The following is a 27,464-nucleotide window of genomic DNA, read 5'->3' as shown; positions in this document are numbered from 1 at the left end:
AAACAGTAGTCAATGTTTGTCTATTGACTATTATTATTATTATTGTATGGCTGTTATTAGATTATTATTAAATAGGCTTATGATGTTTTCTTTTGTGTTGGTCAGTAGAACAAGATGGACACCCTTTTTCATTGATTGCTGTAGTATATGTTTTAGTTGTGGAGACTGTAATAAAATAAGTTCTAAAACTTTTGATAAGTTAAATATCATGGTGTAATAACTTGTATTTAATCTATTATTTGTCTTTTATTAAATAAAAACTATATTCTGTGTCCATGTCAAACCTTTATTTATTGAAAACTACTTTATATGTGCTAACAATTCTTGCAATTCTACTCACAACCTAAGACAACATTATTGTTTTTATTATTATTGTTGCTGTCAGTAATATGGAATCAATTTGATTCAATTAATACATCAAATATTACACTGTAGATGATTCCACCACAAAACTGACATTCTATACAATAAGATTAGATTATTATATCTGCAGTGATGATTGAGTTTAGTGTTTTTAATGCAGTAATTTAAGGCCATCCAAGGTTTCCCAGAATAAATCTAATGTGTCGCTAAATGTTAAAAAGAATAGAGAAATATCACATACAGTTACCTATTCAAGAGATATGGTGATGATGATAAAAGTGGCAGTAATGCTTTAATCTTAAGGGACCACAAGCCCAAAATGATAAACTTTCACTCAGGGCAGGATGCTTGTCTGAAATATAAAATCACAAATGAAAACGTACATGAATGACACAGGCAGAAACATCTAGTGATGGTAATTAAGTACATTTACTCAACTTCTGTACTTAATTACAATGTTGAGGTACTTGTACTTGAATATTTCCATGTGTTGCTACTTTATAATTCCACTCCACTACATTTCAGAGGGCAATATCGTACTTTGTACACCACTACATTTATTTGACAGCTTTAGTTACTTTTCAGATGAAGATTTGACACAATGGATAATATAACAAGCTTTTAAAATACAACACATTGTTAAAGATGAAACCAGTACTCCCAAGGCTGCTTATACACTGATGCTTCAGTATTTATAATCCAATGATGTCATATATAATAATATATCAGTCAGAGGGACCAAACCACTACTTTTACTGTAACACTTTAACTACATCAAGCTGTAGTAAGAAGAATTTTTACTTTTAATGGAGCATGTTACATTGCTGTATTGACACTTTTACTTAAGTAAAGGATTTAAATACTTCTTCCACCACTATAAACATCATACCTGTGTCAACAACCTGATGGCAAAAATATACAAAATATATAATTGTACAACTAAATAAAAGCCAAACCATTAAAAGCCAAGCGCAAAACCGATCGAACGTTAAGCCGATTCAAATCATTGACTGCGTGACTTGGTGTGCGATGACGAAGCTTACGAGCGGCTCTTGAATGCACCACGAGCTGGAACCGGAAAGAGAATTACACACAACAGGAAGTACATCAAACACATCACGCAAACAAGTGTCGGTAGCTCTTCGAACTCTCTCCTAGCTCTCTAGCTAACGTTTAAGTTTCGTTGTCTCACCTTTTTCATTTAACAAACAGTTCTTTTTCATTTCCATTTCTTGTTGGACTAAAACAGCCAATTTTTCAAGATGGGGGGCGGTGACCTGGTAAGTATGAGAGCTATGCCAGTCTCCGTATAGAATATGGGCAATTAAAAATGTTTGTTTGTTTATTTGTGTCAGTCCAGCTGCTACAACATGAATTAAGACATTTACAGACTTGTTACAAGCCAATGTTCAGTTCAGCAGCATTCACTTCGACTTCAGTCACTTTTTTTTCTCCTATTTTAACAGCTATGAGGAGTAGTTAGCTTCACATGCTAGACGTTAGCGGTTATATGAAAGTCAGTACTAATGGTTGAGATTTATTTGAGCATAAAGTGCTTCATAGAGACTCATTTCTGCAATCAATATATCTGATAATAATAATAATCAGTATTCATAGTTGTTAATCATAATCGTTATTATAATAATTATTATTATTATTATCATCAGATGTTATCCTTTGATCATAGGCAGTGAAACATACAAGTGATGTTTATAGTGATATATATATACATTCTGCCTACTTGAATGGTTTTGATTGACAGGTATACAGAATATGTTTAAATTATATTGTGTATAATTTGTCTAAAAGGCAAAGATCTCTATGTGTCCAACTAAGATCTGGTATTTAACCTCTTACTATACAAACCGGACAGTAAGAGAAGCACATTCGTCCAATATGCTGTCTAAATAATAAATAAAATGAGTTTTATTTTGATTTCTACTGTCATTTTTATGTATGATATAAAATAGATTATGTGGATGTCAAAGACTGAGGACTTTACCAAAATAATTTGTAGATATGTTAAAATTCTTTACTTGAAACAGTTAATTTGGGACTTCTATCCTTTTTCCACTTTCTTCTGTATGTGCTTTGAATGTATATTTCTGGAAGATGTAGAATATTGGTGTCTTATAATCCTATGTGGGATGTGCTAAATGTTTGCCATGACTCAAGTCAAACTGATTTATACATTAAAGGTACGGCGTAAACATACTAAATGTTTTCTCTTGTCTTCTAACAGAACTTGAAGAAGAGCTGGCATCCCCAGACTATGAAAAACATAGAGCGCGTCTGGAAAGCCGAGCAGAAACATGAAGCCGAGTGTAAGAAGATCGAAGAGCTCCAGAAAGAGCTGAAAGAGGAACGAGCTCGAGAAGAAATTACAAAATACGCAGAGGTCACGGGCGCCATCAAGTTAGTTCTCTCTGATATTATCAAGAAGCGTCTTTACACAAACAGTCAGTTTTTCAGTCGTGTTCTAAAATGTGTTTTTTGTTCAATGACAGAAAAAAAGATGATCGCCTCGACTGGATGTACCAGGGCCCTGCCGGTCAGGTGTCCAGAGACGAGTATCTGATGGGACGTCCCATCGACAAGCAGATCACCGAACAATACGAGGAGCCCGAGAGCGGTCCATCAGCGGAGACCGGCCTCCTGCCCGGGTCTATCTTCAACCCGACCACCCCCGCCTCCAACCTCGACATGGCTGCCAAGATCAGGGAAGACCCCCTGTTTGAAATCAGGTCAGTAAATCTTCCTTGCTGTGGTTTGAACTGACATTATGTTTAATAGTTACACGTATTGATTATTGATATTTTGTTTGTTCCCTGAAGGAAACGCGAGGAAGCAAAGAAGAGAGAAGTGTTGTCTAATCCAGTGAAGATGAAGAAAATCAAAGAAATGGTAAGTGTGCCCTTTTGATGGTTTTCACTCTATTTATTAAAACTTGTCAGCTGCAGTCATGTTAGATAAGTGGCACGAAATCAGTAGTTTACAGCTAATGTCAATAGTTTTCAAATGTATGGTTAAACATTGGTTGGCTTTCTTACAGCTGCGCCAGAATCTTGACAAGAAAGACAAGAAGAAGAAGAGGAAGAAGGACAAGAAGGAGAAGAAAGGAGACAAAGAGAGAAGAAAGGAGAAGAAGCACAAGAGGAGGAGCACGAGTTCGAGCTCAGAGGATGAAGACGATAAAAAACACAGGTACGTCAAACACAACATGTCAAAGTCATTTTCTGTTTTACCATTTTGTTAAAACCTATAAATGACTGACATTTCTTACTAACTATATCTCACATCACACTTGACCACCCTCATTATCAGTGCGCTTCCATTTTCAGCTGCAACAAAGAGTCAAAGAGCTGATTATGCTGTTATGATATTTAGTGTAGCACCTGAGTAGAAGAAGTAAACCCCACTGCAGCTGGACAGATGTTGTGGATTTGATAGTGATGGTTATATTTCTTAAGCCACACCTGGATGAATTTCACTTGGAGCAATATCTATAAATAAATAAATACATTCTGCCATATCTTGTCAATGAGATTGATGGACTGTAAATATAAACCTTTTAACTGTCCACCTTACAACCTTACTAGAGGGTCAAGATTCCTCTCATCCGAGATTGACTGTCAACAAGAGAACAATGGAGCTAGACCAGAGCCACACTTGAATGAAGACTACTGAGCAAATCATGAGTGATGTTGAAATGTTTCCCTCTGAAACTAATTTTACTGTCCGTCTTTTGAATTCTTCACATATTGAGTGAGAAAATAGTTCTCATACAGGAATATCTATACTTAAATTTTTTTTTTTTTTTACATTCAATCAATTAGACTGTTATATTAGTATTTTTTTCTATAGACCATCTAAGTTATACTGCAGAAAGACAGCGAATGCATTGTGTCAAACTTATGCATTGATCCTTTAAGAAAATAGTAGTTTGTAATCATTAACTCAGTTCATTTTGGTCTGTTTTTTCTTCCAGGTCACATTCACGATACGAATCATCATCAGACACTAAATCTCATCACCATCATGTTCCAGGCTACGGCCTACAGGTCAGTGAGCAGCCTGATACTAAAAACACAAATTACATTACAGTACGATCTATTCTCAACATCAGTTATTGATCTGTCCCTGTCCTCCCTCCCAGCTTCCTGCAGGCAGGCAGCACCAGTCCTCAGCTTCTAACAACCACTCAGGGCGCCGCGACAGGAGCCGCACCCGATCGCCTCACAGGAACCACAGGGAGAGTCACTCCTCCTCCTCCTCTTCCTCACACAGAAATGACAGGAAGGTCCAGCCCAGAGCTCCCAGCCCACAGAGACAGAATTACCACAGACAGAGGAACTACGTGTCCAAGTAAATTGATATTTATTTAATATTGCCTATCTCAACTTTTTGTAGTTGAAACAATTACATGATTAAAAGTCAAAATCTTAATCTGCAACTATTTCATAATTGATAACACTTTAAATACTTTTTAAGCACAAAATTCTCTGGTTACAGCTTCTTAAATGTGAGAATGTGCTTATCTGTGCTTTTATATCAAGTTTTGGATGATGGCTGGTTAAAATGAGCTATTTTAAGGTCTCACCTTAGATTTTGGGAAATCAGCATTTGCACTAATTTCTGGCATTTTACAGAACAAACAATCAACCACTCAATATAGAAAATAATTTGCACATTGATCGATATTGCAAATGACCTTTTATTGTAGCTATATGTGCAAGTTTTCAAATTTTAAGCAAATTTAATCACTTTATGAGTCAGAGTTTTTCAGTTAAGGTCAAGAGAAAATGCTGTTTGAATACTAATCTGCAGTAATTCAGAGGATTGTCTTCGCCACCACCAATACTCAATCAATTCCACTCATTTTCCCATGTTTTTTTCTCTGTAGGAAGCTCTCTGCAGAGGAGCTGGAGCAAAAAAGGCTGGACATGATGGACCAGGCCAAGCAGAGGGAGGAGGACAGAGAGAACAACGTGAGAAGATACAAGAGGCAAGACGAGCAGGAGAAGCAGCGGGAGCAAAATGTCAAGCGCGACCGCCACGCCGGATTTATCCAGTAAGTCTCTGGGCGGCACGGACACTCACTGGTGTTAAATGTTTTATTTCAGCCCTAGTAACACTCACCTTTTTCTCCTGCAGTAACATGAAGCTGGAGAGTGCTGCTAGTTCTTCCTTAGAGGACAGAGTGAAGAGGAACATCCACTCCATCCAGAGGACGGCCGCCTCCCTGGACAACTTCATGAAGAGATGAAGACACACACATTAACCACAGAGAGCCTATGAACTGATTCAAATAATAGGCAAGAGTACTCCATCCACATACATATAATTGTGTCTCTTAATGTACTGAGGCTGAGGGATGGAAGGTGTGGTAGGAGTCTGTCTGAGTTCAATAAGAGAACCACATCTACACATGGCTTTTATTTTGAAAAGCAGAATCCACAGTGGTGTTTCAGATCTATCATGGCTTATCTGCTGTTATTACTCTCTAGAAAGCTGGTATCCCTTTAAGGTTCATGCAATCTCAACTTTGTAAACTATATTTTTTTGCTTTTTTTTCTCCAGTATAATTGGACATGCTTTTATCTCAAGTGTTTTTTGTATTATATTTGTTACTTTGTGTACTCTTGTGAGTAGGAACTGGAATAAAACAATATATCCAGAACTCCCTTTATTTGTCTTTTCTTCTCTTTTTTATAACAAACATACTCTGTCATCACTGGTATACTCAATGAAACATTAATCATAAACTTGGCCAAATATTTACAAAAACCCAAAACTGTTCCAGATTATATTTATAAATAACTTACATTGTTGCCTGTGCCAAACCTGACAGAGCTCACCTAAGAGCTGTTTAAAATTTGATTTGGTCTGTCTTTATTTTGACATTGTTACAAAATAATGCATTATATACATAAATCATATCAGATTACAGTACTTGGTACTGTATATCAAAAACATTATTGACTGAGGAGTAGGCTTGAAGCTTTAACTTATAATGCCTAACTGTTTTACCTCATATAATAAAAAAGTAGTTTTTATTGAAGTAATTATTGAACTTAAAAAAAAAAAAAAAAAATTCAAGTGTTTTACACAGTTTTAACTTCTTTAAAATGTTTGTCATTCATTAATATTCGTTTAGCTGATAATAACTGAGACATGAACCAATAAAAGCTTTGGTTGCATCTCTCCTCCGGGCAGGGACACTCATACACATGAACCTTAAAGTTTTAACATTTTAAAGCTAACTCACAGTTTTAATTTCGCTTTAACACGCCTCGAGCAAACTATGCCAGTGCCGGTCGCCCCCTATCCCACATCTTCCAATGATAGCAGCGCGTTGCACAGAGCTTTTCATCCAGCCAATGAACTTTGAGCTCCTTAGTGGCGTACAGCGATCACGTTACGTTGGTTTCTGTATTCCTTCTAAATCGTGTAGTCACTGCGGGAAGCTAGCAGCAGCTCATAACAGCTAAGTGGACAAAGTTTTAGCTGTTAGGAATACACCGCAATAGATTCACCATGGTAAGAAGAGCACACAGTAGCTCGCGTTTTCATTTGAATCTGCTGTTTTTAGCATTAGTTGAGAAAGCTAATCGGTACTAGAGTTTGGCTAAGCTAATGTTGATAGCATCTTAGCATGCTCACCAAAGCTAGCTCATATTTACTGTAAACTGGTATCATAAATGAGCAGTTATCATAATATCCCTGATAACTTTATGTTATCAGTAATGTATCAGCTAACTTAGAGGTTAATAAGCATATAATAGTAAGCTAGCAGTTGGTTTATCGGTAGATGGCTTTATTAGCTTATATTAGCTTACTTAGCCGCACACGAGCTAACATTACATAGCGTTATTTTAAAGTCACTTTAAAGCCATTTTACTACAGCTGAGGTAAACTTCCACTGCTCTGGTATAACTAACAGTTGCTGTTCACGTTCAACCTCAAATAAAATAAGACATTGTTACCTTGTTTAGCTGAAACTTAAACTTTATGTGGAGCGTCGTTAAGCTTCAGTCAGCATCAAACTAACAGACAGCTATCAAATAAAGAAACCTTTAGAGATATTCTCACTCATTATAATTTAGACATTCATCAACTCTAAGTCATTAACCAAAATGTTTTAATATTTAACATGTTACTGAATACATATGTTGCTGTTTTTTAATTCTTTGAAATCAATATATCATGACACGAACTTATTTGGAGCACACATTGGCTTAAATGGTGTCAGAGTACCAATTAAGCCCATGACTTTTCACTTTGTTAAAAAAAAATATCTCTATTTTATATTCCAAACTCACAAGATAAATCTTGCTTTAAAAATTAAAAAGTAATCAATTGTAACAATTTACATTACTTTAATTAAGGTTTTACTTATTACACTTTTAAAATAGAATAAACAGTAATCTGTAACTGTAATTACATTTCCAAATTAACCATCCCAACTCTACTTATAGCTACTTATAAGCACACAGTGGGTTTCTGCCTCACCCTCACATGTTTTTATTTTTATTTACTATTTTTCTCTGACTTTTATTTTACAAATTTGCAAATAAACCAAATAGAGAGAGATAACTAATAGTGTCAAATCAATTGTATTTCTAAAGCCCTATGTCAGATGTTGTGTGTACAGAATAGACCAAGAAACAGAAAAACAGGGTGACAAAATGACAATGGATTTATAATACTAATAGGTTGAACGGTTTTACATACATGATTTGATAAATATATATCAGGTATATTATATATTTTACATTACACACTGATTTCGATACATTCAGCTGATTCCTGTTGTCGAGCCTTAGGTCTATTTTTTAATTCATGCATTATTATTCTGTTTTCGTGTCATTGTTGAACTTCAGCTAATAATCATTTTCATTATCGATTAATCTGAATTTTGAATTGAATTTATTTATTTAAAAAAAACAGTTGAGTAAAGAAAACAGAACAAGAATAACAGTGTCTGAAAAGGAGTAGGAATAACTATATATATATATATTCACACTACACCTCCCTTAATCATAATCATAAGTTATAAAAATACTATCCAAAAATGATTTACAGCCCAAATATTCACCTGGTCTCAGTTTTCTCTATAAATAATCAATACGTTTATATCCATAATATATGTCTATAAGAAGATGGAATGTTTTCTCAGTCAGTTTGCAGTCACAGGGGATTAAAATAATATTTGAGAATCTACTGTAAGAAAAGTTTAGCTTTAAACAATTTGCATTGATTCAATCATTGAACGTCCTGGTGAAAATTCTGTCTAGTAACCAAAGTACTTGTTCTCTCCTCTCCTTCTTCATCTAGTCTATTATGTCCTATAATGGAGGGGCCGTCATGGCCATGCGGGGGAAGAACTGCGTGGCGATCGCAGCTGACCGGAGGTTTGGCATTCAGGCTCAGATGGTCACAACAGACTTTGAGAAGATCTTCCCCATGGGAGAGAGGCTGTACATCGGGCTGGCTGGACTGGCCACTGACGTTCAGACAGTGTGAGTGTGTCCAGCCTCCATGTCACAAAACTGTTATTTGGGTTACAGTCTTGGTTATACATCTGAGTATGGATAATGTATCCGGACTGATGAATAACAGGTATCCTCTCTCTGATAACACTGTTGGTAACTGCCTGTCTTTGTCTTGTGTGCAGGTCCCAGAGGCTTAAATTCAGACTGAACCTGTACGAGCTGAAGGAGGGACGCCAGATCAAGCCCAAGACCTTCATGAGCATGGTGTCTAACCTGCTGTATGAAAAGAGGTGAGCCCTCTCAACTTCAACAACATCCACTTTTGATCAGAACACTGCATAATGACCAGATACACACTCCAACCTTTAAACTCTTACATGGAAAATAAATATGGGATTTTTAAAATTAGGTTTGGACCATACTACATCGAGCCTGTGATCGCTGGACTAGATCCCAAAACCTTGGAGCCATTCATCTGCTCCCTGGATTTGATCGGTTGCCCCATGGTGACGGAGGACTTTGTCGTGAGCGGTACCTGCTCGGAGCAGATGTACGGCATGTGTGAATCTTTGTGGGAGCCAGACATGGTAAGAACACACAGTGTGAAGTCACTCATACACCTGTAGGCTGGTATATTTATATCCACATGAGTATCCCTCTAATTTTGCAAATATAACCTGTCCCATAACTGTTAGGGGTAGGTAGCAAAGTTTGTCACGCAGAAGTGACGGACTTAGTTTACACACAATCATGACTGTTTACCTGAGAACTGTGTGCGCACGTGCAGGAACCAGAGGACCTGTTCGAGACCATCTCCCAGGCAATGCTCAATGCAGTTGATAGAGATGCTGTGTCTGGTATGGGCGTGGTCGTACATGTAATGTAAGTAAAGCAGTGACATGTTGAGTATATACAGGTCATGGTTAGTTGGAGTGACAGATTTGCAGTGACTGACAGCTGTTTCTTTTTTGTTCTGTTGCAGTGAGAAAGACAAGATCACCACACGAACCCTGAAGGCCAGGATGGACTAGAGCTCTTGCTTCCCACACTTCACCAACACATGTTTTTTGTATAAAAATAATAACAACGCTTGTACTGTTCTTTTTTTCTTTTTCTTATTGATATTGTTCAATAAATGAACATAGGTTGAAACAGTCTTGCGTGAAGTTAGTGTGTGTGTGTGTGTGTGTGTGTGTGTGTATGAAATTTCCACAACTTTTCAGATCTCTTTGGGAATGTTGCATATAGTGTAAACCTGATACACAGATTAATGAAAGAAGGGGACACCAGCAGGATTGGCTGATGAAAATGTTTGAACTTTTTATATACAATCAGTGAGTCTGGACTGTTCACCAGGTTATTAAAAAAATCTTAAACTGTCATTTAATTTTGCCAGAATGGTTTGCATTACACTGAAAGTAGCATGATCGTATAATAATGCAGACATTCCCTAATCTCTTAAAGACTATGCATCATGATCTGTGACATTTTGCCAGAGATGAAGTGCCCTCATAAATCCTAATCATGGAAGCATCAGACTTTAACATCAAGCATCTTTAACTACATACTGGGTGACAAAATGACTTACCATTTGTAAAACAAGACAGTATGAAAGTTAGATTAGATATTAGTTATATTAGATTTAGGATGATTCAGTCATGCATATTTATCATAAATAACCATTTGAAATTTTAAAGGGATGTTCCACCATTGCTACATATGAGGAGTATTACTCAGCATGTGAAAACAGTTGTATGTCTGTTTAAATCTGACAGAAAGATCCTTGTTGATGTCATGAGGTTTATCATGGCTGAGACTACAAATAAACAAAAAACATTATAAACTAGAGATGAAGTTGAAGGATGATTTTAAAGTGCAGGGAAGTTCAAACAAAAAACTGCTTCGTGGGAAATGTACGATCTAGCTTCCGTTAGCATTTGAACCAAACTAGGGGCTAAAAGTCAGAATCTGAGCATCTGCAGCTTCAACTTTGACCATTCTTTTTCAAATTAAACTCTCTTATAAGTCCCCGAACTCTTGAAGCACAACACTAAATTGTTTTAGCTGCCCTTTAGAGGACAAGTGTGGAATTTAGTGGCATCTAGTGGTGAGATTGCAGATTGCAACCCGCTGATAATCCCTTCCTCTCAAGTGTGTAAGAGAGTGTATGGTGGCCTCTGAAAAATGTGAAAGTCCCTCTTTAAAGCCAATGTTTGGTTTGTCCATTTTGGGCTACTGTAGAAACATGGTGGCGCAACATTACCACTTCCTATGTAGATATAAATGGATCATTCTATGGTAATAAACATTTTCAGGTGATTATACTGATTAAAAGAAACTATATTCCATTTCTGCCACATACCACTAAATTCTACATACTTGCACCTTTAATATCACCTGATAGTTCTGCTTTGGTCCACCTGCCAGCTTTCAGCCGCATCTCACTGTCTTCTTCATTGGATGGAGTTTGCTCAGTCGTCACGGAGATAGCTCAATTATCCTCACATGACACAGGTACACTTCTTTAAAAGTCACAGCACTTTTCCCAAAGGTCTGGGTCAGTGGTCACCAACCCTGCTCCTGTATGTTTTAGGTATCTCCCCACACCTGATTCTAATTATTAACTTGTCAAGCCCTTGACGAGCTTTAGCTGTTTGATAACGAGCTAATAATTAGAATCAGGTATGTTAGAGTGGGGAGATACCTAAAACAAGCAGGAGCAGGGTTGGTGACCACTGATCTAGAATGAGCTTTCACTCAGTTCACAGTGATGTCGAGTATAAAAAACCCTACAGCACTCAAACACACCACGAAGCAAAGCAAAAACACATCTTACCAAAAATATACAAGGAGGGTGGGATTAATATATTTAAGTGAAATAACTGCTTCGTCATGCTTTAAACACAACAACATGAACTGAAAAAGACGAACAAACAGCCAGTTTAAAAGAAATAAGTGCAGCCAAACCACAAAGACAAGATAAAACTCCCTTTAATATGCAATGAATCATTTTTCAAGTAACCTTTTTTTTCTTTTCTAATGTCTGTCGGTAACAAAACAATACTGTATACAAACACAAAATTGCTACATTAATGTAAACAAGATATAAAAATGATTCTTATGGTAATAAAACAAGTATTTGCTGCAGAATTCCCCTTTTTTATGTGAATTTTTTTTGTTGTTTTTTGTTTTTTTCTTCTCAGACCGACCTCCACCAAGCTCACGGTTAAAATTCCAAAAATATTCAAAAACAATATGGCAACGTAACATTCAAACACCAAATTTTTTTCTTGATTTTTTTTCCTCTGTTTTTAACACTCAGATGCTAAGTTTCAGTGGTTTGATGTTTCAACTTACTGGTGGAGTCTCGTGTACACATCAGCCATGCATTTTTGATATTGCATTCATTTTTTTACGTAATACACCTTTATATAGTCATGTGTTTAATCCTGTTGTTCCAATTTGTCAGCAGTACTTTTTATCATTATTATTATTATTATTATCTTTTGTTGATATTGAGAGAGAGAGAGAGAGAGAAGCCTGATGGCGACTGTTTGTCATGCATTGACCATTCTGCATCGGTGCGAGTTTTGTCTACATCTGCGTGTGTGTGTGTGTGTGTGAGAGAGAGAATGTGTGTGTGTGTGAGAGAGAGTGTGTGTGTGTCTAAAAGAAATCATAAGAACAACAACGACATGAACAGAAAACCCGAAGAGACTTTTTACTAAAACGGACTGTTAAACTGCTGAAGCGGACACACTCGTCGTTCAAGGCATTAGTGAGACAGTTCCCATGCTGGCGTGATGTGTAACAAGGTGGGTTGAGGAGGAAGAAGAGGAGGAGGAGGAGTAGGAATTTAAAAAAAGACAAAACAAAAACAAAAAAAAGGAGAGGAAGAGTTATCCGGGTGTTGTTCCAAATTCAGTGAGGGTGTGTCAGGAGTTTTCATTGCAGTGGATGAAGGAGCCAAGAAGGTGGTAGTTGGAGGTGGGCAAGGAGAAAAGGGGAGGGGGTCATTGCTTTATCTGTATATATGTGTGTGTGTGTGACAGTGTAACAGCCTCTAAGCATCCTTTCCTTGCCAGACTTGTCCTGGCTGTTAGAAGGATACTGGTAGTTTTAGGGGGGTAAGGGAGAGGGAGGATTGGGTTGAGAGATGGTGGACCTACACTGAGGTGATGGAGGGAAGGGGAAGAAATAAGTGCGTGGCATCTGACAGATCTATGACAGGAAAAAGTGACTGGCTGGACCGGGCGATGGGGGGGGGGGGGAGGGGGGAGAGAGATGAGTCTATGACAAGATGTTGGACATGAACTCGTAGAATCGTTTGGAGTACTGCTCCGGGTTCACCGTCGAGATCTCCGCCCCCGCCTGACAAAACCGAAAAGGAAAAGAAGTGAGATTCAGCCCAAAGATATGAATTATACACAGTGATATAAAACAGAGAAAAGAGACTGGCTGGTGTTTGTGCTTTAATGACTTGCATGATTAATTGATTATCATGATCTTATCTTCTGAAAATTGTCTGATCATTTCAGCATTTGATTCATGTAAAAAAAAGAGTTGAGACAGATTCATGTGTTGTGCTCTTTAAAGATGCAGCCATCACTGACAGTAAAAGCAGAGATGCTTGGGTCTCAAAACACTAGTGTGAATTTGGTTATGATGGTACAGGCTTTGGGAAAAAAACTACATTATTAAAAGGGTGGGTTGAGTTTTTCAAATCTGTCTTAAAACAACAGTCAGTAGCCCCAATTTCTAAGCTAATATGAAGCTTCAGCCATCCAAATGAGTCAAATCAAGTAGATGTATTTTAATGTTAGTCTGTTTAGTGCCAAAGTCCTTCTTTTTGTTACTATACTTCCACCACAGCTCAACATGGAAAGGAGGAAAATTAATGCTAAAAACTGTAAATGTGTCAGATATCCACTTGATATGACTAACTCAGAATGCTGAAGCCTCATATAAGATTCACATCTACTTGACTGTGTGGACACACTGGATTGTGTCCCATTCCTCCTGTCCATATCAGGACACTGACTATTAAAAGATGCCTTCAAATGTACATGCATTTTGGAGGCATCTTTTAATAGTCAGTAGAACAGGAGGACACCTCTTTACTGTTCATATGGACACCTGACTGCTGGTTTAAGACAGATTTAAAGAATTGTGAGCATTTCCTATAAGTCACATCTTTAACTAACATGAGGGTAAACATCCGCCTGACTCAGCCGTGAAGCTCAGACTGATGCAACCTCATATAGGCTTCACATCTACTTTTAAATGACTCTGTGGACACTGTGGATTTTGGCCCCCGCCAGTTACATTGAAAGCACATTTGAAGGAGATCCTTTAATAGTCAGTGTGAACAGGAGGAATGATTACAGAGAGGAAAACCTCTTTCACTGTTCATACGGACACCTGACTGCTGGTTTATGAGTCTTTAAAAAATTGTCCTTTAATGTTGTTGTCGGGCTTGTACTGTAAAACCCTTGTTGGTATGACCTGCAGCTTATAATTAAACACGTACAAACTTGTGATCCATGTTTTCCTTAATTGTGATCAGATGAGATGTGTCATGTAAAAAAAAAATCTGAAACATGAGACTCCATTAGTGAAATGTCAGCTCTACAGAGAGTCTCCTAACACCAGACGCAGACTGTTCTGTGTTTAGAAGCTGCTGCTCAGACTGCGTCAGGATGCAAGCGAGTGGATTTAATGGAGATGAGTCAAAGTGAGATTGATTTTGTGGAGCAGGGGTTTATAGATTTTGCTTTTCTGTTTTTTCCCTAAAGTTGGAGCTTATTGCTGGAGCAGCTGATAACAGCACAGCCCAATTAGTGCACTTGTAATGATTTGCAGTCAGGTAGAATGGGCTACTTCATTAACAGCAGCTTGTTTTCTTCCACTTTCAACACAGATCCATCTATATATCTCCGTGCTTCTGCCTCTTTTATGTGTAGTAACAGACTAATGCGAGATGATGTCGTCCTGAGACTCACCCCGTGTTTCACAGTTTTGGCAGCATGTGCAGCTTTTTTCTTAGCGTCGTAGTGCGTGAGGATGTCGATGATAGCCATGAAGTATACCTCCTTCTTCACAGCACCTGGTAGAGAACAACACATCACAGTTAACTCTCCACTGCTACTGTCTGAAGACAATGGCACAATTGGTGCTTTAAATTTTAAAGATGCAATATACGAGATTCAAGCCCTACTAGATGCATCTAGACCGTAGCGCTTCAATATGGAGGCAGCACCCAGATAATAAGATGCGTTAAGTCCAGTGTTGAGGTCAGCAATGATGCCCACATGCTCTGAAGGGAATCTTTATTTTAATGTCGTCTCCGCCTCACCTGGAACACTCATCAAGTCCTCTCTGACTTCACATTATCAGCCGTTTCTTACATCCTCCACCTCATCAGTCCCTCTTTTTTCACCTCGTTTATCAATGCCATCACATTTATCAGGTTTTTTAAAGAAACATCGGACACTCAGCTGCCGTGCCTTTTAATGTTTAGTGACGGCTAAAGGCACCTAAACAACGAGGTCATGCACGTAAAATTAAAGACAAGACAAGACTAGATAATACCTCATTCATATGCGCACTTGCCACCAACTGGACTTATCACCTTCGGTGTAATCTGTCAAAATGATGGACAACCTTCAGATTCCCATCACCTTCCATTATTGTTTTAATAATTCTGTCAATGATGGATTCGGTTAAAGTGACCTCTGGTGCTGATTGAATATGGATCTACCATTTAGCTGCAATATGAGAAACTTAGTGACCCAGCTACAGGCTCAGATAACAACACACACAAAGAGAGTGTGACTTTATTCTCTGCTCAGGATATCTTACATAGCAATTAGTTGTTTGCTGACATCCGGCGGGGCTTAATATCGTATATTGCACCTTTAAGTTTGGACTGCTCTTGCTAAGTTTTACGTAAGTCAGACGGATGTGAAGGACGAGGCTCACTGTCGTTGCTCTTGATTGCGTAAACGTCCACGGAGGGGTCGAACTCTCCGGGGCCGAAGAATCCTCCGCAGTTGAGGGGGTTTCCGGGGCTGTCGGGTGGGGTGCCGAAGGAGCCCGTGAGCACGCCTCCGCCCATTCCGTCGTTCTCGTACTCCTCCTCGTCTGCGGCGCCCTCCACGTCCATCTCCTCCTGCTCTGCCCGCTCCACGTCATGGATGCCCACCAGGAGACTGTAGTCCATGATCTTCAGGGTGGCCAGGAACTGACAGACACACACAGAAAAACACTGTTCAGTGTCTTGTTGCATGTTTTGGTTTCTCAGACAGATGGTCACACAGTTGTAAAATATACAGTAAAAACCTGTGTATAACATGCACTTTTAACGCAATATTTTTTCATTTAAAAGTGGGGTGCATCTAATACACCGGTGTCCTATACAGCAGTAAAATACAGAGAGAGGTGGGATCTGGATATGATTATAGGTATGTAAAAGGCTGTCCAACATAAATAATTATAACCTATGGACATAATGATGTGAGCGTCCATACTAATGAACTATAATGTCCTATAAACATCGGTGTCAGGCATGTGCTGCGCTCCAGCTGTTTCAGCAGATAATGAAAATAGATTTTAGACTATTGATGACCTGTTAATGCTAAAAAATGGTTGTGTGTTGATTAAAAATATTTCGGGACACTAGTTGCTGTGATGTTTCAGTATTTACAGACCAGACTGATGTTGAAGCGTTAAGTGCAAAAGCGTGACTCGGGTGCAGTAGTCTATTTACAGTGACAGCTCTGATGAAGAGTTTTTGGGACTCAAGTGAGCATACAGCTACACACTGTATTAAATATGTAAAGTTACTATAGTAACTTTACAGTTACAAGTGGAGATATTTATACTTGGAGGAATATAAATGTTTCATGGCACAAATGTTCTTTTATTTAACAAATGAACTTTTGTCCAAAAGAAAATAGTGTAAAACTGGCAAACTCAGGAACTTTCTGATCAAAGAACAACTTCAGAAGAGTAAGAATCCCAACTTTCTGTACTCAACAGTTTTCCATTCTCGATGCTACACACACATTTTAGTTGGTACCAAAAAACCCTGAAAACTGATAATAGACTAAAAAAAAACATCTTAAACAGCTGTGTGTTAGAGCAAATCTATGACAGAGAGTTTTCACATGTAAAACTGAATAAGAGTTGTTTGAATTTGATATCTGTCAATCAACATTATCTGCCGATACTGACCTATATAACAGATATATCCCTATCGGCGTACATGTTCTGATATGCACTGATATTTTTTTTAAGTCATATAAGCAGCATTTTATATGCATATGTGATCAATTTTTTAATATACTCAAAAAGACGTATTTATTATAAGTTTATTGTTAAATTGTAAAATATCATGTCTTACATTACATATCTTTGTCACAAGTATTTGATAAACACTTTTGAGGGATCACTGCAAAAAATGTGCGTTTCAGATTATCAGCCAATATATCAGAATTTTTTTTACTACCTAATATTGGCATCAGCCCCAAAAATCCAGTATTAGTCGGGCCTCAGATGGAGGAATTCACTGTGAGGTCCTGACCACAGAAGCTCAGTGACAAGTCTGTGGTTTAAATCAAAGTGGTCTAAAATATTTTCAATGGACTAAAGGGCCCATCAAATTTCCACCAGACCAGATGAAAACCTGCACGTATTTCTTACCTCTACGTCACGTTTTAGCTTTTCCAAAAAGTACTTCTTGTTGTCGTCTCCTATCTGCAGCTTCTGGCCTTCATTCAGGAAGTCGTTGTCTTTAAAAGTGGGGAGTTCTTTAGCCTGAGGACAGGGGACAGATGTTAGACTATCAGACAGCAGAAGGTAAAACTCTTTAATATTTAATGTCTAACTCGAGTTTCCCAAAAATCGGGAATTTGTCTTGGTTATACAGAGTAGAGATCTGCATCATCAGTACAACACAGTAATACACACACATAAGATATCATGAGAACACAAGGTAGCACTAAAATACATCTGCTTACTTCTAACTACTTCATTTAGCTTTCATTTGACAAGTTAGCATCTGGGGTGAGATGAGGGTGCTTATTTTTGTCGCAACCTGTCAGCAGTCGTCACGGCACATAAATAAAACGCACCTTCTCCTTGTCGCTGGCTTCCCTTGAGACCGTAGAACCCTAAAAACCAAGAAAAAAATGAGAATTAAAAATAAATCTAATTGAAAGGCGGCCGAGGACACATGAAAGGCTTTGTAAGCATCTCGCTGCTTATCCTTAGACAGCGCTTTTTTAAACTGTCAATATTAGGAAGCGAGGGTTGTTGTTCTCTAGAGAATACTTGGCAGATGAAGAGGCATATGCTCGGAAGATTTTCTTTTGGGGGGGGGGGGGGCTCTGTTAACAGCTACTGGCAAGGAAACTGTACAACTGATACTTTATAAACACAGTTCTCTTTTATATCAATATCTACTGCAAATTTTATCACCAGATAATGAACTCTTTCTTTTTCCAAGAAAAGCTACACACATCTGCTGTACATTTCCTCCTTCGAATGAAAAACCTCTCAAAAATAAACAGAACATTTTAAATATACAAAACGGTTTTTTGATGAGTCAGAAACACAAATCAAACTATGACATAGGCCTGTCACAATTACTACTCGTTTGACGATTCACTGTCTCAGAAATAATTGAAATAAACAATATTATTGTATTATATGATCAGTATGTGAGTGGATTCAGGTCTTGGTTGGCTTTGAAACAGCTTCAGCAAAACGAAACCCTTTAACAGTGAGACTGATACAACTAGTTCTGTCATGATAACTACTTTTGTTGGATGATATATTGTCTCAGAAATAATCACGATAAACAATATTATTGTCATTTGAAGATCATTTTATACCACTGATATAATGCTTGTGTAAAAAAACAGACTGTCATTATGGTTGGGGACAGAGTTATTTACCTTTAATTCTTCTACAGTCTCCACTCAGGACGTACACAGTGAGGAATGGAGGACACTACATGTTTAGCCAATGTGACATGAATAGCCTCTTAGCTGCTAATGTGAAGTGTGGCAATACTGAGGTCTAAAAATGATCAAAGTCATGTCCATGTATCATATGATAAGCCCATATATAGATATGATGATGTTGATAATTAGGTTATTGTATGATAAGTCAATAATTATTGTGACAGGCCTACTACGACCACAATAAAAAGCAAAGTTGTGCATGCACATTAGTTTCGGTCCTGTATTTAAACACAACATTAAATGGAAAACCGAAAAAGATCGACTTGAATCCAGTAATGAAAACACAAGACGAGTCCTAATAAACGTACAAACGGAAGCAAACACTACAAACATGGACTTTAATCATACATGTAAGAGTGTGTGCAGCAACGCTGGCTCACTTTCATTATAAGGATGAAAGCAGGATGGAATAAGGAATTTAAAGGTGGAAGTAGTGTTGCACATTTCAGATAATTATCTTAATTGATTAATGGATGTGTTGAAAAACGTTAGGCAACACAAACTGCATGTTCTCTCATAATAACAGTGTTTTTAAAGCCCAGGCATTGCCCATAATGTGTCAAATCTATGGAAAATTAAAAATCTGTGATGCTCCGACTCCCTTTTAAATCGAATTAAAGCTGCCAGTAACAAATCAGTGCCTTCACTTATTGGGAGATGATGTCCTGGCATCATTTCTATCCTCCCACCTTTATTTCAGACACTGTAACAGTCACATATCACAGTGTGCACGGCGGGCCAAACACACCTTCAGGTCATATTTGCGATGTACGGTGAGGCGATGGCTGAATACATTCCGGGTCACCACCATGTACGTCTCCACGCCGTCTACTGTTAGCCTGTACATGCCCAGGAACTGAGGGAGCAGCGTGTTGCCATGACACTCCACTATAAACTGCAGACAATCAAGGGAGGAGAGGAGAAGAGAGAGAGAGATATTAACTGGAAGTGTGGGAGTGAAGAATCAAGTATACAGTATGAAGACTGATTAAAGCTCTGCAGTCTTATCCTTTCTGCAGTGCTGCATCATTTTACATACATGAAGATTCTAATGAAGGAGGCAGATTTTAAATTGTTTTTTACAGACTGAGGCTTCTGAATTTCTAACCCTAACCCTAACCCTTAAATGTAATATTTAGAACAAAAACAAAAAAATCACTGACCCATATATAAAGTTATATAAAGCTCTATGTGGTGCCAGAGCTCCTACCTGGTGGTATTTCTTTAGGATGTTGTGCATCTCGGCGATGTCCTCACTGGACACGGTTTTGATTACAAAGCGGTGGTCATAGCTGGACAGGAAGCGGTTGCCGAAGCGACCCTGGGAGTCGCTGTTGAGTGGGGCGCTCCTCGTCAGAGAGTTCTGTACAAATACATCCGGGTTCAGAATAGAAACTTCACAAAGCTCTTTCAACAGTTGCATCTTCTAGTCTTAAATGTCTCACCTGGTAGTCCTGGTCATCGATGCAGAACCTCTCCCTCAGGTTTCTGAACACCATGGGACAGTATTCTTTGAACTTAAAGCGACTAGGCAGGTTTTCTCTGACGGAGAGGAGAGACGGAGAGTCAGCACACACAACAAACGGCAGCTCAGAGGCTCGTTACTGGAAACGAGGAACTGGCGGATGCTGAAGTTTGCTTGTAAATAAAGGTTTGCTTTGCTTATTGTTGTTGGGATTTATTTCCCCTGCTGCAGACGATAATACAGATCAGAGCTGACATTTACAGCTACCTGCTCCTTCTACTCGTGCATTTGTTCTGCTTGTCTTTGGGTGCTGCTACCGCTTCACGGATGAGCAGAGAGACAGCAAAGCAAACGTTGAGCTTTTTTATCAACATCTCATCTAGATTCAGCTTTGCAAACAAAACAGTGAATTTACAGTATATAAATATACATATAAACTCACATTTGACTCTGTCTATTCAGGACATCCTGTATTCCTGGCAGGTAAAGAAATACCAAAAAAAACTTTGATTTCAAAAGAACTAAAAACAGCAAAGCAAAAAGTATTATCAAGATGACACAGAGCTGTGATTTGCATTCAAATCAAAGTTTTACCGTGGTGAAAAAACTGTGATTTTGGATGCAAATTGAAATTCCTTTGAGTTATAAATATAAGCTCTGTGTCAAGCTGCTAACTGTTCTGATTTACTGTTAAAGTTTGTGATGGTACGTTCATTCTTTGTGTCTTTAGTTGGATGAAATTGATTCCATATGCTGCTATAAATGCAGAATGTCCCTAACAGACCAATCGAACGTCACACTGTAGCTCCTTATCACATACTATAACGATAACATGGTTTTATGTGTGCTTATTATAATTTGATGGTATCTGATCTGATCACTACTTTCTCTTTCTTTATGTGGACTGAATTCATGCCATAGAACTAGCTGGAAAAGTGGCTTAACCATCTTCAGCTTATCTGCAGGTGCATCACCCAAATAACTTAAATAGATGGCTGGATTGTGTGTCTCTGTGTGTATTAATCTGTCAAAAGAGGAACATGCTTCAGAATCATGACAATAAACAGATGTAATGCACAGCTGAACAGGAACAAGAGGTTAAAAATTAAATCAACAGCTAACTCATACATGACCTGGCTTCTGCAGAGAGAGAATGCACTTTCTTATTTGAGTGTTTTCATTATTTTGTCCACACTGCTTCAAGTCCTGTGCTGCTACTTTCCTCCACGAGGGCCGATTTGAATTGCAAAGCTGCTCAGTTACACACCGCTTTAACAATCTGTGAGTGAACGTGACCTCTGACCCTTAACTGACATTCATTCTGAATACAGCTAATAGAAAAAAGATGAGTAGAAGATGTTAAAGGCACAATGTGTCTTTTTTAGGTCATAAATGACTGATACATTCACACACATATATATATAAAGAGAGTTTGAGCGACGGTGGAAAGTAATCCTGTCATTGATTTTTTGGGATTGACAGCAGGTGAGGTGACACTTGGACTACAGATTGTGCTTTTAACAGACTGCGTGTATAATCTGCAATGTACCTACTTGTTAAATAGGTGGTTGTCCACTTTGATCTTACTGTAGGCTTTAAAGTCATCTGGCATCAGCATTACTGGTACAGGCACATTACTTAACTCGTTAATCTGAAGGAGAAGGAGAGAATAAAAAGAGAGGGAGAGACATCAGATAAAAGGAAAAAGGATGACAGGCTGTGACAGTTATTTAGGGAGCAAAAGACATTAAAACAGCAATATTAGATGTAGCAGTTTAGACTTAATATGCCAAAGTGTTGAACAGTGTCAGACAAAGAAATACACTTTGAATCTCGTGAAAAACAAAAACGAGCATCTCATTTTACCCTCAAATTATATATATGGGTCAATGTTGTTTTTTGTGTTTATGTGGTTTAGTTTAAATTTAAAGGGGTTAAAATGTGAAAATAAACGTATGAATAACTTGCACACATTCTTTTTTTGTGGATCCAAAATCAAATTTCTGCTTTTAATCCATTTTGAGAGAATATATTAAAGGGTTATGGCAAAAATGTCTAAGTGGTGTAACCATAAAAACTTAATACCAAATAATTCAACTTGCTTAAAAACACTAAATTCTCAATAAAACATCATATCAACTAGTTTGGCATGATTTTACATTATAACTTTTATATTAAATAAAGGTAATGGAATACAATTGTTCTAAATATTACATTTCATCTGGGGAATCATGTCATTTCAAATGATATAAAACCAACAAAATACTAAATGTACATTTTAACAAACCTGATGCTGCTTATTTGTCACTGACCCATATATATATATATATATATATACATATATACATATATATATATATATATATGCTGAACATTTTTTAAAAACATGTCAATATATTTTATCTGTGAGTTTTGTGCCACTTGAACGTATTGTCTCAAATCTTGGCGTGTTCACCGCCACCGATCACTAACAGCGGAGAGCAAAGAACGTGCAGAGTGTTCTTCTTCTTCTCCTTGCCGTCGCTAAGCCTCCAGACATTGATCTTATCTCCTGACACGCATCCAGAGTGAAAAGCTCTCGCCGACGGACTCCAGACAAAAAAACAAAACAAACTCCTATCAAGTAAACAGCCTAACAGAGGAAATTGGGAGGAAAGATAGAAGAAGATAACAACCACTCTACTGCAGAGAGGGGGGGGGGGGAATTGAGTCATACAGCCTTTAAGGAAGTACTACAGCAACACACTACACAGTCCCGGTGATGCTGTTTGCTCATTTAATCCTGATCTTTCTCTCGTGTTGAAAGGCAATTGAAACTCCTGATGATGTATTAATGTGGTGCAACAGCTGCTCGGGACAATACGTCTTTCAACGAACTTACACTTTTTGAGCAGTCGTTCTATTCGTGGCGTGTCTAAACAGCCAAACACGATAGGAACAGCCTCTCATTCCACACAGCTGACGTTTGTACGATACAAGCCAGATTTTTAATGAGGCTTTCAAAACGTAAACAGTGGAGTCAGGTGATGAAGCTTCCGGTTGCTTGTTAGTGAACTCAAAAAGTGAGCTTCACAATATGTGGCTGCTTGGGTACGTATGTGAGTTACCTTTCTGATTTGTTGATGTAATATATTGCCACCTCGACCCTTAAGAGCTGGAGCCCTGCTGGTCACTCCCAGGTCACAGTGGTGACAAAGGGTGTTCGAGCCCCAACACTCTGGAACTCAGACATACTAAATCTTTATCTTCTTTTCAAACTTTTTTCTTTGTGAGAGCTTTTGGAAATGTTTCAATAGCTCTATTTTTTTTTTTTAATATAACTTTAAATTGATCTTTTTCTTTTACTGTTTTTTTACTGTGTGTTTCATTATAATTTTATTATTTTATACAGCATGTACCATCACTTCTGTACATCTGTCTTTATCTCTGTGCGCCTCGTTGCCTTATTTTTATCTGCCTGGTTCTGTTTTATTTCTTCCGTAAAGCACTTTCTAACATTGTTAAGAAAAGTGCCATTTAAATGTTATTATTATTACTATTATTATTACACTAGAGCCCCTCTCCCACCTTTCTGAGTGTGACTCCATATGAAATAAACAAAAATAACTTATTATCCTGCATCAATCGCTGTGTTTGTAACCCTAACTCAGTGGAGTTAGACTTTTATTTTTGTGTTACTTCCTGTTTTTCCTTTTTGGATTGTTGTGCAACTGTTTTATATGTTTGAAAAAGCCAATTTAAACACGTCAAAAAAACCCCAGAAGTTAAGTGGAATGAAATCATACGCTGTGTTTGTGTCTCAAAGTTTCTTTACGAGGCGTGCCTTCATAAAAGTGTCATTAATCGTTACTTGAACGCATGTGAAATACAAACATTCCCGACAAGACCCGACTTGGTGATTGACAATCAAATGTATTGATGTCCGTGTGGGTTTCTGGGGGGGGGGGGGGGATTAACAGCATCAAACAGGTCTGTGTAGAACATGGCTTAAACGCCATGTTGGAAGCTGAGGCTGGGGCTTGATTAAAAATGCATTCGACTTGTGACTGGAAGGAAAAAGCTTTGATGAGAGAGGGAGAGAGAGAGAGATGGAAAGAAAAAGAGAGAGAGAGAGAGAGAGGCCCCCTGTTTGATGTCTTCGACCGGCTTCCCACCCACACCTCAAATCACAGAGCCTGCGTGCCCACACGCCCACTGCCAAAGTTCACCCACCCAATATCTGGAGATGCTGCAGCGATAACCATATCATTAGCCCGGCTCCTTAATTACTCAGTCGTGTGCCACCGCATCCCAATGTGTCCTTTCCGTTGAATAGCCAAGCAAGTGTTACATCTTAGAGGAATCAGCTTGGGTTTAATGCTCACCTGCCTGCACGCAAGTTGGCACACAAACCTACCTCCAATCTCACGGTGTCAGATCTGCTGTGGCTGTTGTCACCATCAGCAGTTGTGTGCGATGAAGACTATTTGACCTAAGTGTCAGCTTACTACTCAAATACTGTCACTGGATCACAATGCGCTCCTTTAATGCCACGAGAGAACCAAAAATAAAAGGCTGGGAGACAAATCGCACGTAACTGTGGCACCTGGAAGCCTCAAAGCAGATTAAAAGATGCTCATTCAGAGCCAATTCAGAAAGTTTCGGCTCTGGCCAAAGTTCTCTGTCACACCTGAGAGGCTGCTGACAAAACAGCTTTATGCACATTAGGCAGGAAATCAAAACTGCTGGTGCAAAAAAAAAAAAAAAGAAAGAAAGAAGAAAACACTCCATCAATCAGCTGCTGTCCCTTCACTGAGCTTTTCATAGCCAACACAGTGGAGGCTGAGCCAAAAGTGAATGTGATATATTTTTCTTTACTCTATTTATAGTGGAAATGAAGTGATGAGATCAATTGGGAGCAACTGGATGCAAGACATAGAGTATGGGGGGGTGTGACAGAAAGAAAGAAAGAAAGAAAGAAAGAAAGAAAGAAAGAAAGAAAGAAAGAAAGAAAGAAAGCAAGCAAGCTCGGGGCAGGTTTATTTTAAAACAACAGGCAGACAGCTGTGGAGCTCAACATCAGTGCAACCCACCCCTCTCCTCCACCCATCTACTCCATGCCTGCAGCTGCTCACGACTTGGCTCCCAAACACTTCCATAAGATCTATGATTTATGAAGACACATTGTTATGGTTGGTGCGTTGAGTATGGGGAAGGGGAAATGCACAACCTGCCATGCACACACACACACACACACATTCCTTCTTGTTCTTTTTTCCTTTCTCAGTTAAAGGCAATCACTCCCCCAGCTGCTGCAGAGTTTGACAGACACATTTAAATCCCCGCAGGGACGCTTGAGCCACAGAGAGCTAGCTAAAAGCAGCAGCAGCGGTGGTAGCTCCAAAAACTATAAGAAAAAACCACCAGCTTAGTATGGAAGCAAGACAGCCTGGAGGTTTTCTACCAAAGCACGCCACTAAACACTTCAGCCGGATATCCATGACATGATAATTTCATGGATAATTACACAGCGGGCTGACAAAACATCAGAAAGCTAGCTTGACAGATGAGGGCAACTGGCTAACCCACTAGCTACCAAAGCTAAATGAAAACAGCAGCATATAAACAAACCGCTTCAGCACTCAGCACAAGACATTTAACATGTATTTACCGTATGGTTGACACCCCACATTAAAACGCTGAGAATGGGCTCACTCGCACGGAATAGTTTCACTTTCTGTCCTATAAAATGCTTCTTTTTCGTCTTGGTTTTGCTGGCGCTGACGGGCGCAGCGCTGGAGCAGTTGGATGACATGTCTGCGGGGTTGAGTGGAAACGCAAGACGGCACCTTCGCTTGTCGCTCTCGGCCTCTACACCAACGACGACTCAATTGAAAGTTAAGAGCGGGGTTTAAAAAAAAAAAAAAAAAAATTCTATAAGTGCATCGTGCTCGTCTTCCACCTCGCAGCGAGTCTCTGGGTAGGGTTCAGTGTCTCGTTTGGGAGTCAGCGGTGGAGCATTTTTGCGCCGTCACCACCCTTCCTCCTCCCGAGCAGGCCGCGGCGGAGTCCAGAGCTCAGCTAGCCGGCCATCAGGCTCTACAGGGCGGCCTCTCTCCTGTCAGACAAGCCGGGGCGGTCCAACACACTCGCCGGGACAGCTCCTCTCCTTTTCCCCCCTTTGAAAGTCTCGCAACTCCCCCGGAAAAAGTGCCGTGATGCTGTTTTACTTGTTGGTGGTGTGTAATCCCATCATGATGCGCCCCAGATTGTTGTCAGTCACTAAAAAGCAGCGCTGCGTTCAGTGTCTCCTCAAGATGGCGTCCCTGCTTGCGCTTCCTCGCAGTCAACAGCGCCTCCAGCAGGCCGCCCGAGGGAACTGCAGGGGTTCCCACACACTTCTCCACTGCTTTAGTATGGATCAGGACCTGCATCACCCACAGGGCATGATGTCTGCAGGGCAGTAGCAGCAATGATTTTTTAGTCTCCCAGCACTCCCACTGTCTAGTTATATTCCCAGTTAAGTTTGATTTAAGATAAGATAAAATGTATCTTTATTGATCCCCTTGGGAAAAATTCAAATTGACACAGCAGTACAGTGGGGGAAAGTAGCAGCATAAGGGTGAAAGTGATAAAATAAAATACTATACACAGTAAACAATTTCTGTGTACAGAAATCTGCAATATATCAATGTGCAATATGCAGAAGTTCCTGAGATTATATACATTTGTGCAATGTTCCTGGGATTTACATAGTGAGGTGCAATATTCCAACATGAAGGTATAAATGCTGTTTGAAAACCGTGCACACACCACCATCAGTATAATTCTGATACGTCTTTAAAGTCCCCTTCCACTAAAATATATGTTTTTCTTTTTGTTCCTACAGTTGGATATATGAGCTTCACTGTGCCGAATGATGTACATGCAGCATGACACTAGAAGGCTGTTATAACATTAGTCTGCTGGAACATTTTTCTGCTCATTGAAATATCTGATTTTTAACAGCTCCGAGCAGGATTTGTGACATCATGACCCCATTTCCAAAAATTTGAATAAAATTAAGAATTTCCCCCCAAAAAAAACACCAACTTTAAAGGCACTACTTCTCTGATTTTACCCATGAAACTCATT

The 27,464-nt window shown here is 38.8% G+C and overlaps 4 protein-coding genes across 5 annotated transcripts in view; 2 read left to right on the top strand and 2 right to left on the bottom strand.

Annotated features, from left to right (window-relative positions):
- scrn2 (secernin 2) overlaps window positions 1-5,588 on the bottom strand; it is a 34,563-nt gene extending 28,975 nt beyond the window's left edge. The window contains exon 1 of the mRNA XM_062431735.1: window positions 5,503-5,588. The gene's annotated coding sequence lies outside the window, so the exon portion shown is untranslated. The remainder of the gene's footprint in view (window positions 1-5,502) is intronic.
- Window positions 1,479-6,041, top strand: cwc25 (CWC25 spliceosome associated protein homolog). The gene is made up of 9 exons (XM_062431754.1): window positions 1,479-1,643; window positions 2,606-2,778; window positions 2,871-3,107; window positions 3,198-3,267; window positions 3,416-3,567; window positions 4,352-4,424; window positions 4,520-4,728; window positions 5,267-5,434; window positions 5,518-6,041. Exons 1-9 carry the CDS (start codon window positions 1,626-1,628, stop codon window positions 5,627-5,629), a joined length of 1,212 nt encoding a protein of 403 aa, XP_062287738.1. The 5' UTR covers window positions 1,479-1,625; the 3' UTR covers window positions 5,630-6,041.
- Window positions 6,042-6,772: 731 nt separating this feature from the next.
- psmb3 (proteasome 20S subunit beta 3) lies at window positions 6,773-10,010 on the top strand. The gene is made up of 6 exons (XM_062431778.1): window positions 6,773-6,903; window positions 8,701-8,885; window positions 9,041-9,148; window positions 9,268-9,445; window positions 9,646-9,740; window positions 9,841-10,010. The coding sequence occupies exons 1-6, from the start codon at window positions 6,901-6,903 to the stop codon at window positions 9,887-9,889; spliced, it is 618 nt and encodes a 205-aa protein (XP_062287762.1). The 5' UTR covers window positions 6,773-6,900; the 3' UTR covers window positions 9,890-10,010.
- Window positions 10,011-11,832: 1,822 nt separating this feature from the next.
- On the bottom strand, window positions 11,833-26,668 carry LOC133994161 (phosphatidylinositol 5-phosphate 4-kinase type-2 beta). Of its 2 annotated transcripts, none has more exons than XM_062433380.1 (10): window positions 26,002-26,668; window positions 21,905-22,002; window positions 20,332-20,428; window positions 20,097-20,249; window positions 19,635-19,781; window positions 17,993-18,031; window positions 17,562-17,675; window positions 15,807-16,101; window positions 14,861-14,964; window positions 11,833-13,229 (listed from the first exon to the last, which is right to left on the bottom strand). In XM_062433380.1, the coding sequence occupies exons 1-10, from the start codon at window positions 26,143-26,145 to the stop codon at window positions 13,149-13,151; spliced, it is 1,272 nt and encodes a 423-aa protein (XP_062289364.1). In that variant the 5' UTR covers window positions 26,146-26,668; the 3' UTR covers window positions 11,833-13,148. The 2 variants fall into 2 exon arrangements, with proteins under 2 accessions (XP_062289364.1, XP_062289371.1); XM_062433387.1 differs by having other exon boundaries at window positions 15,840-16,101.
- Between the last annotated feature and the right edge of the window lie 796 nt (window positions 26,669-27,464).

The sequence above is a fragment of the Scomber scombrus genome, chromosome 2 (assembly GCF_963691925.1).
Source record: "Scomber scombrus chromosome 2, fScoSco1.1, whole genome shotgun sequence".
NCBI classification, from domain to species: Eukaryota; Metazoa; Chordata; class Actinopteri; order Scombriformes; family Scombridae; genus Scomber; species Scomber scombrus.
This window is presented reverse-complemented; position numbering and strand designations above follow the sequence as displayed.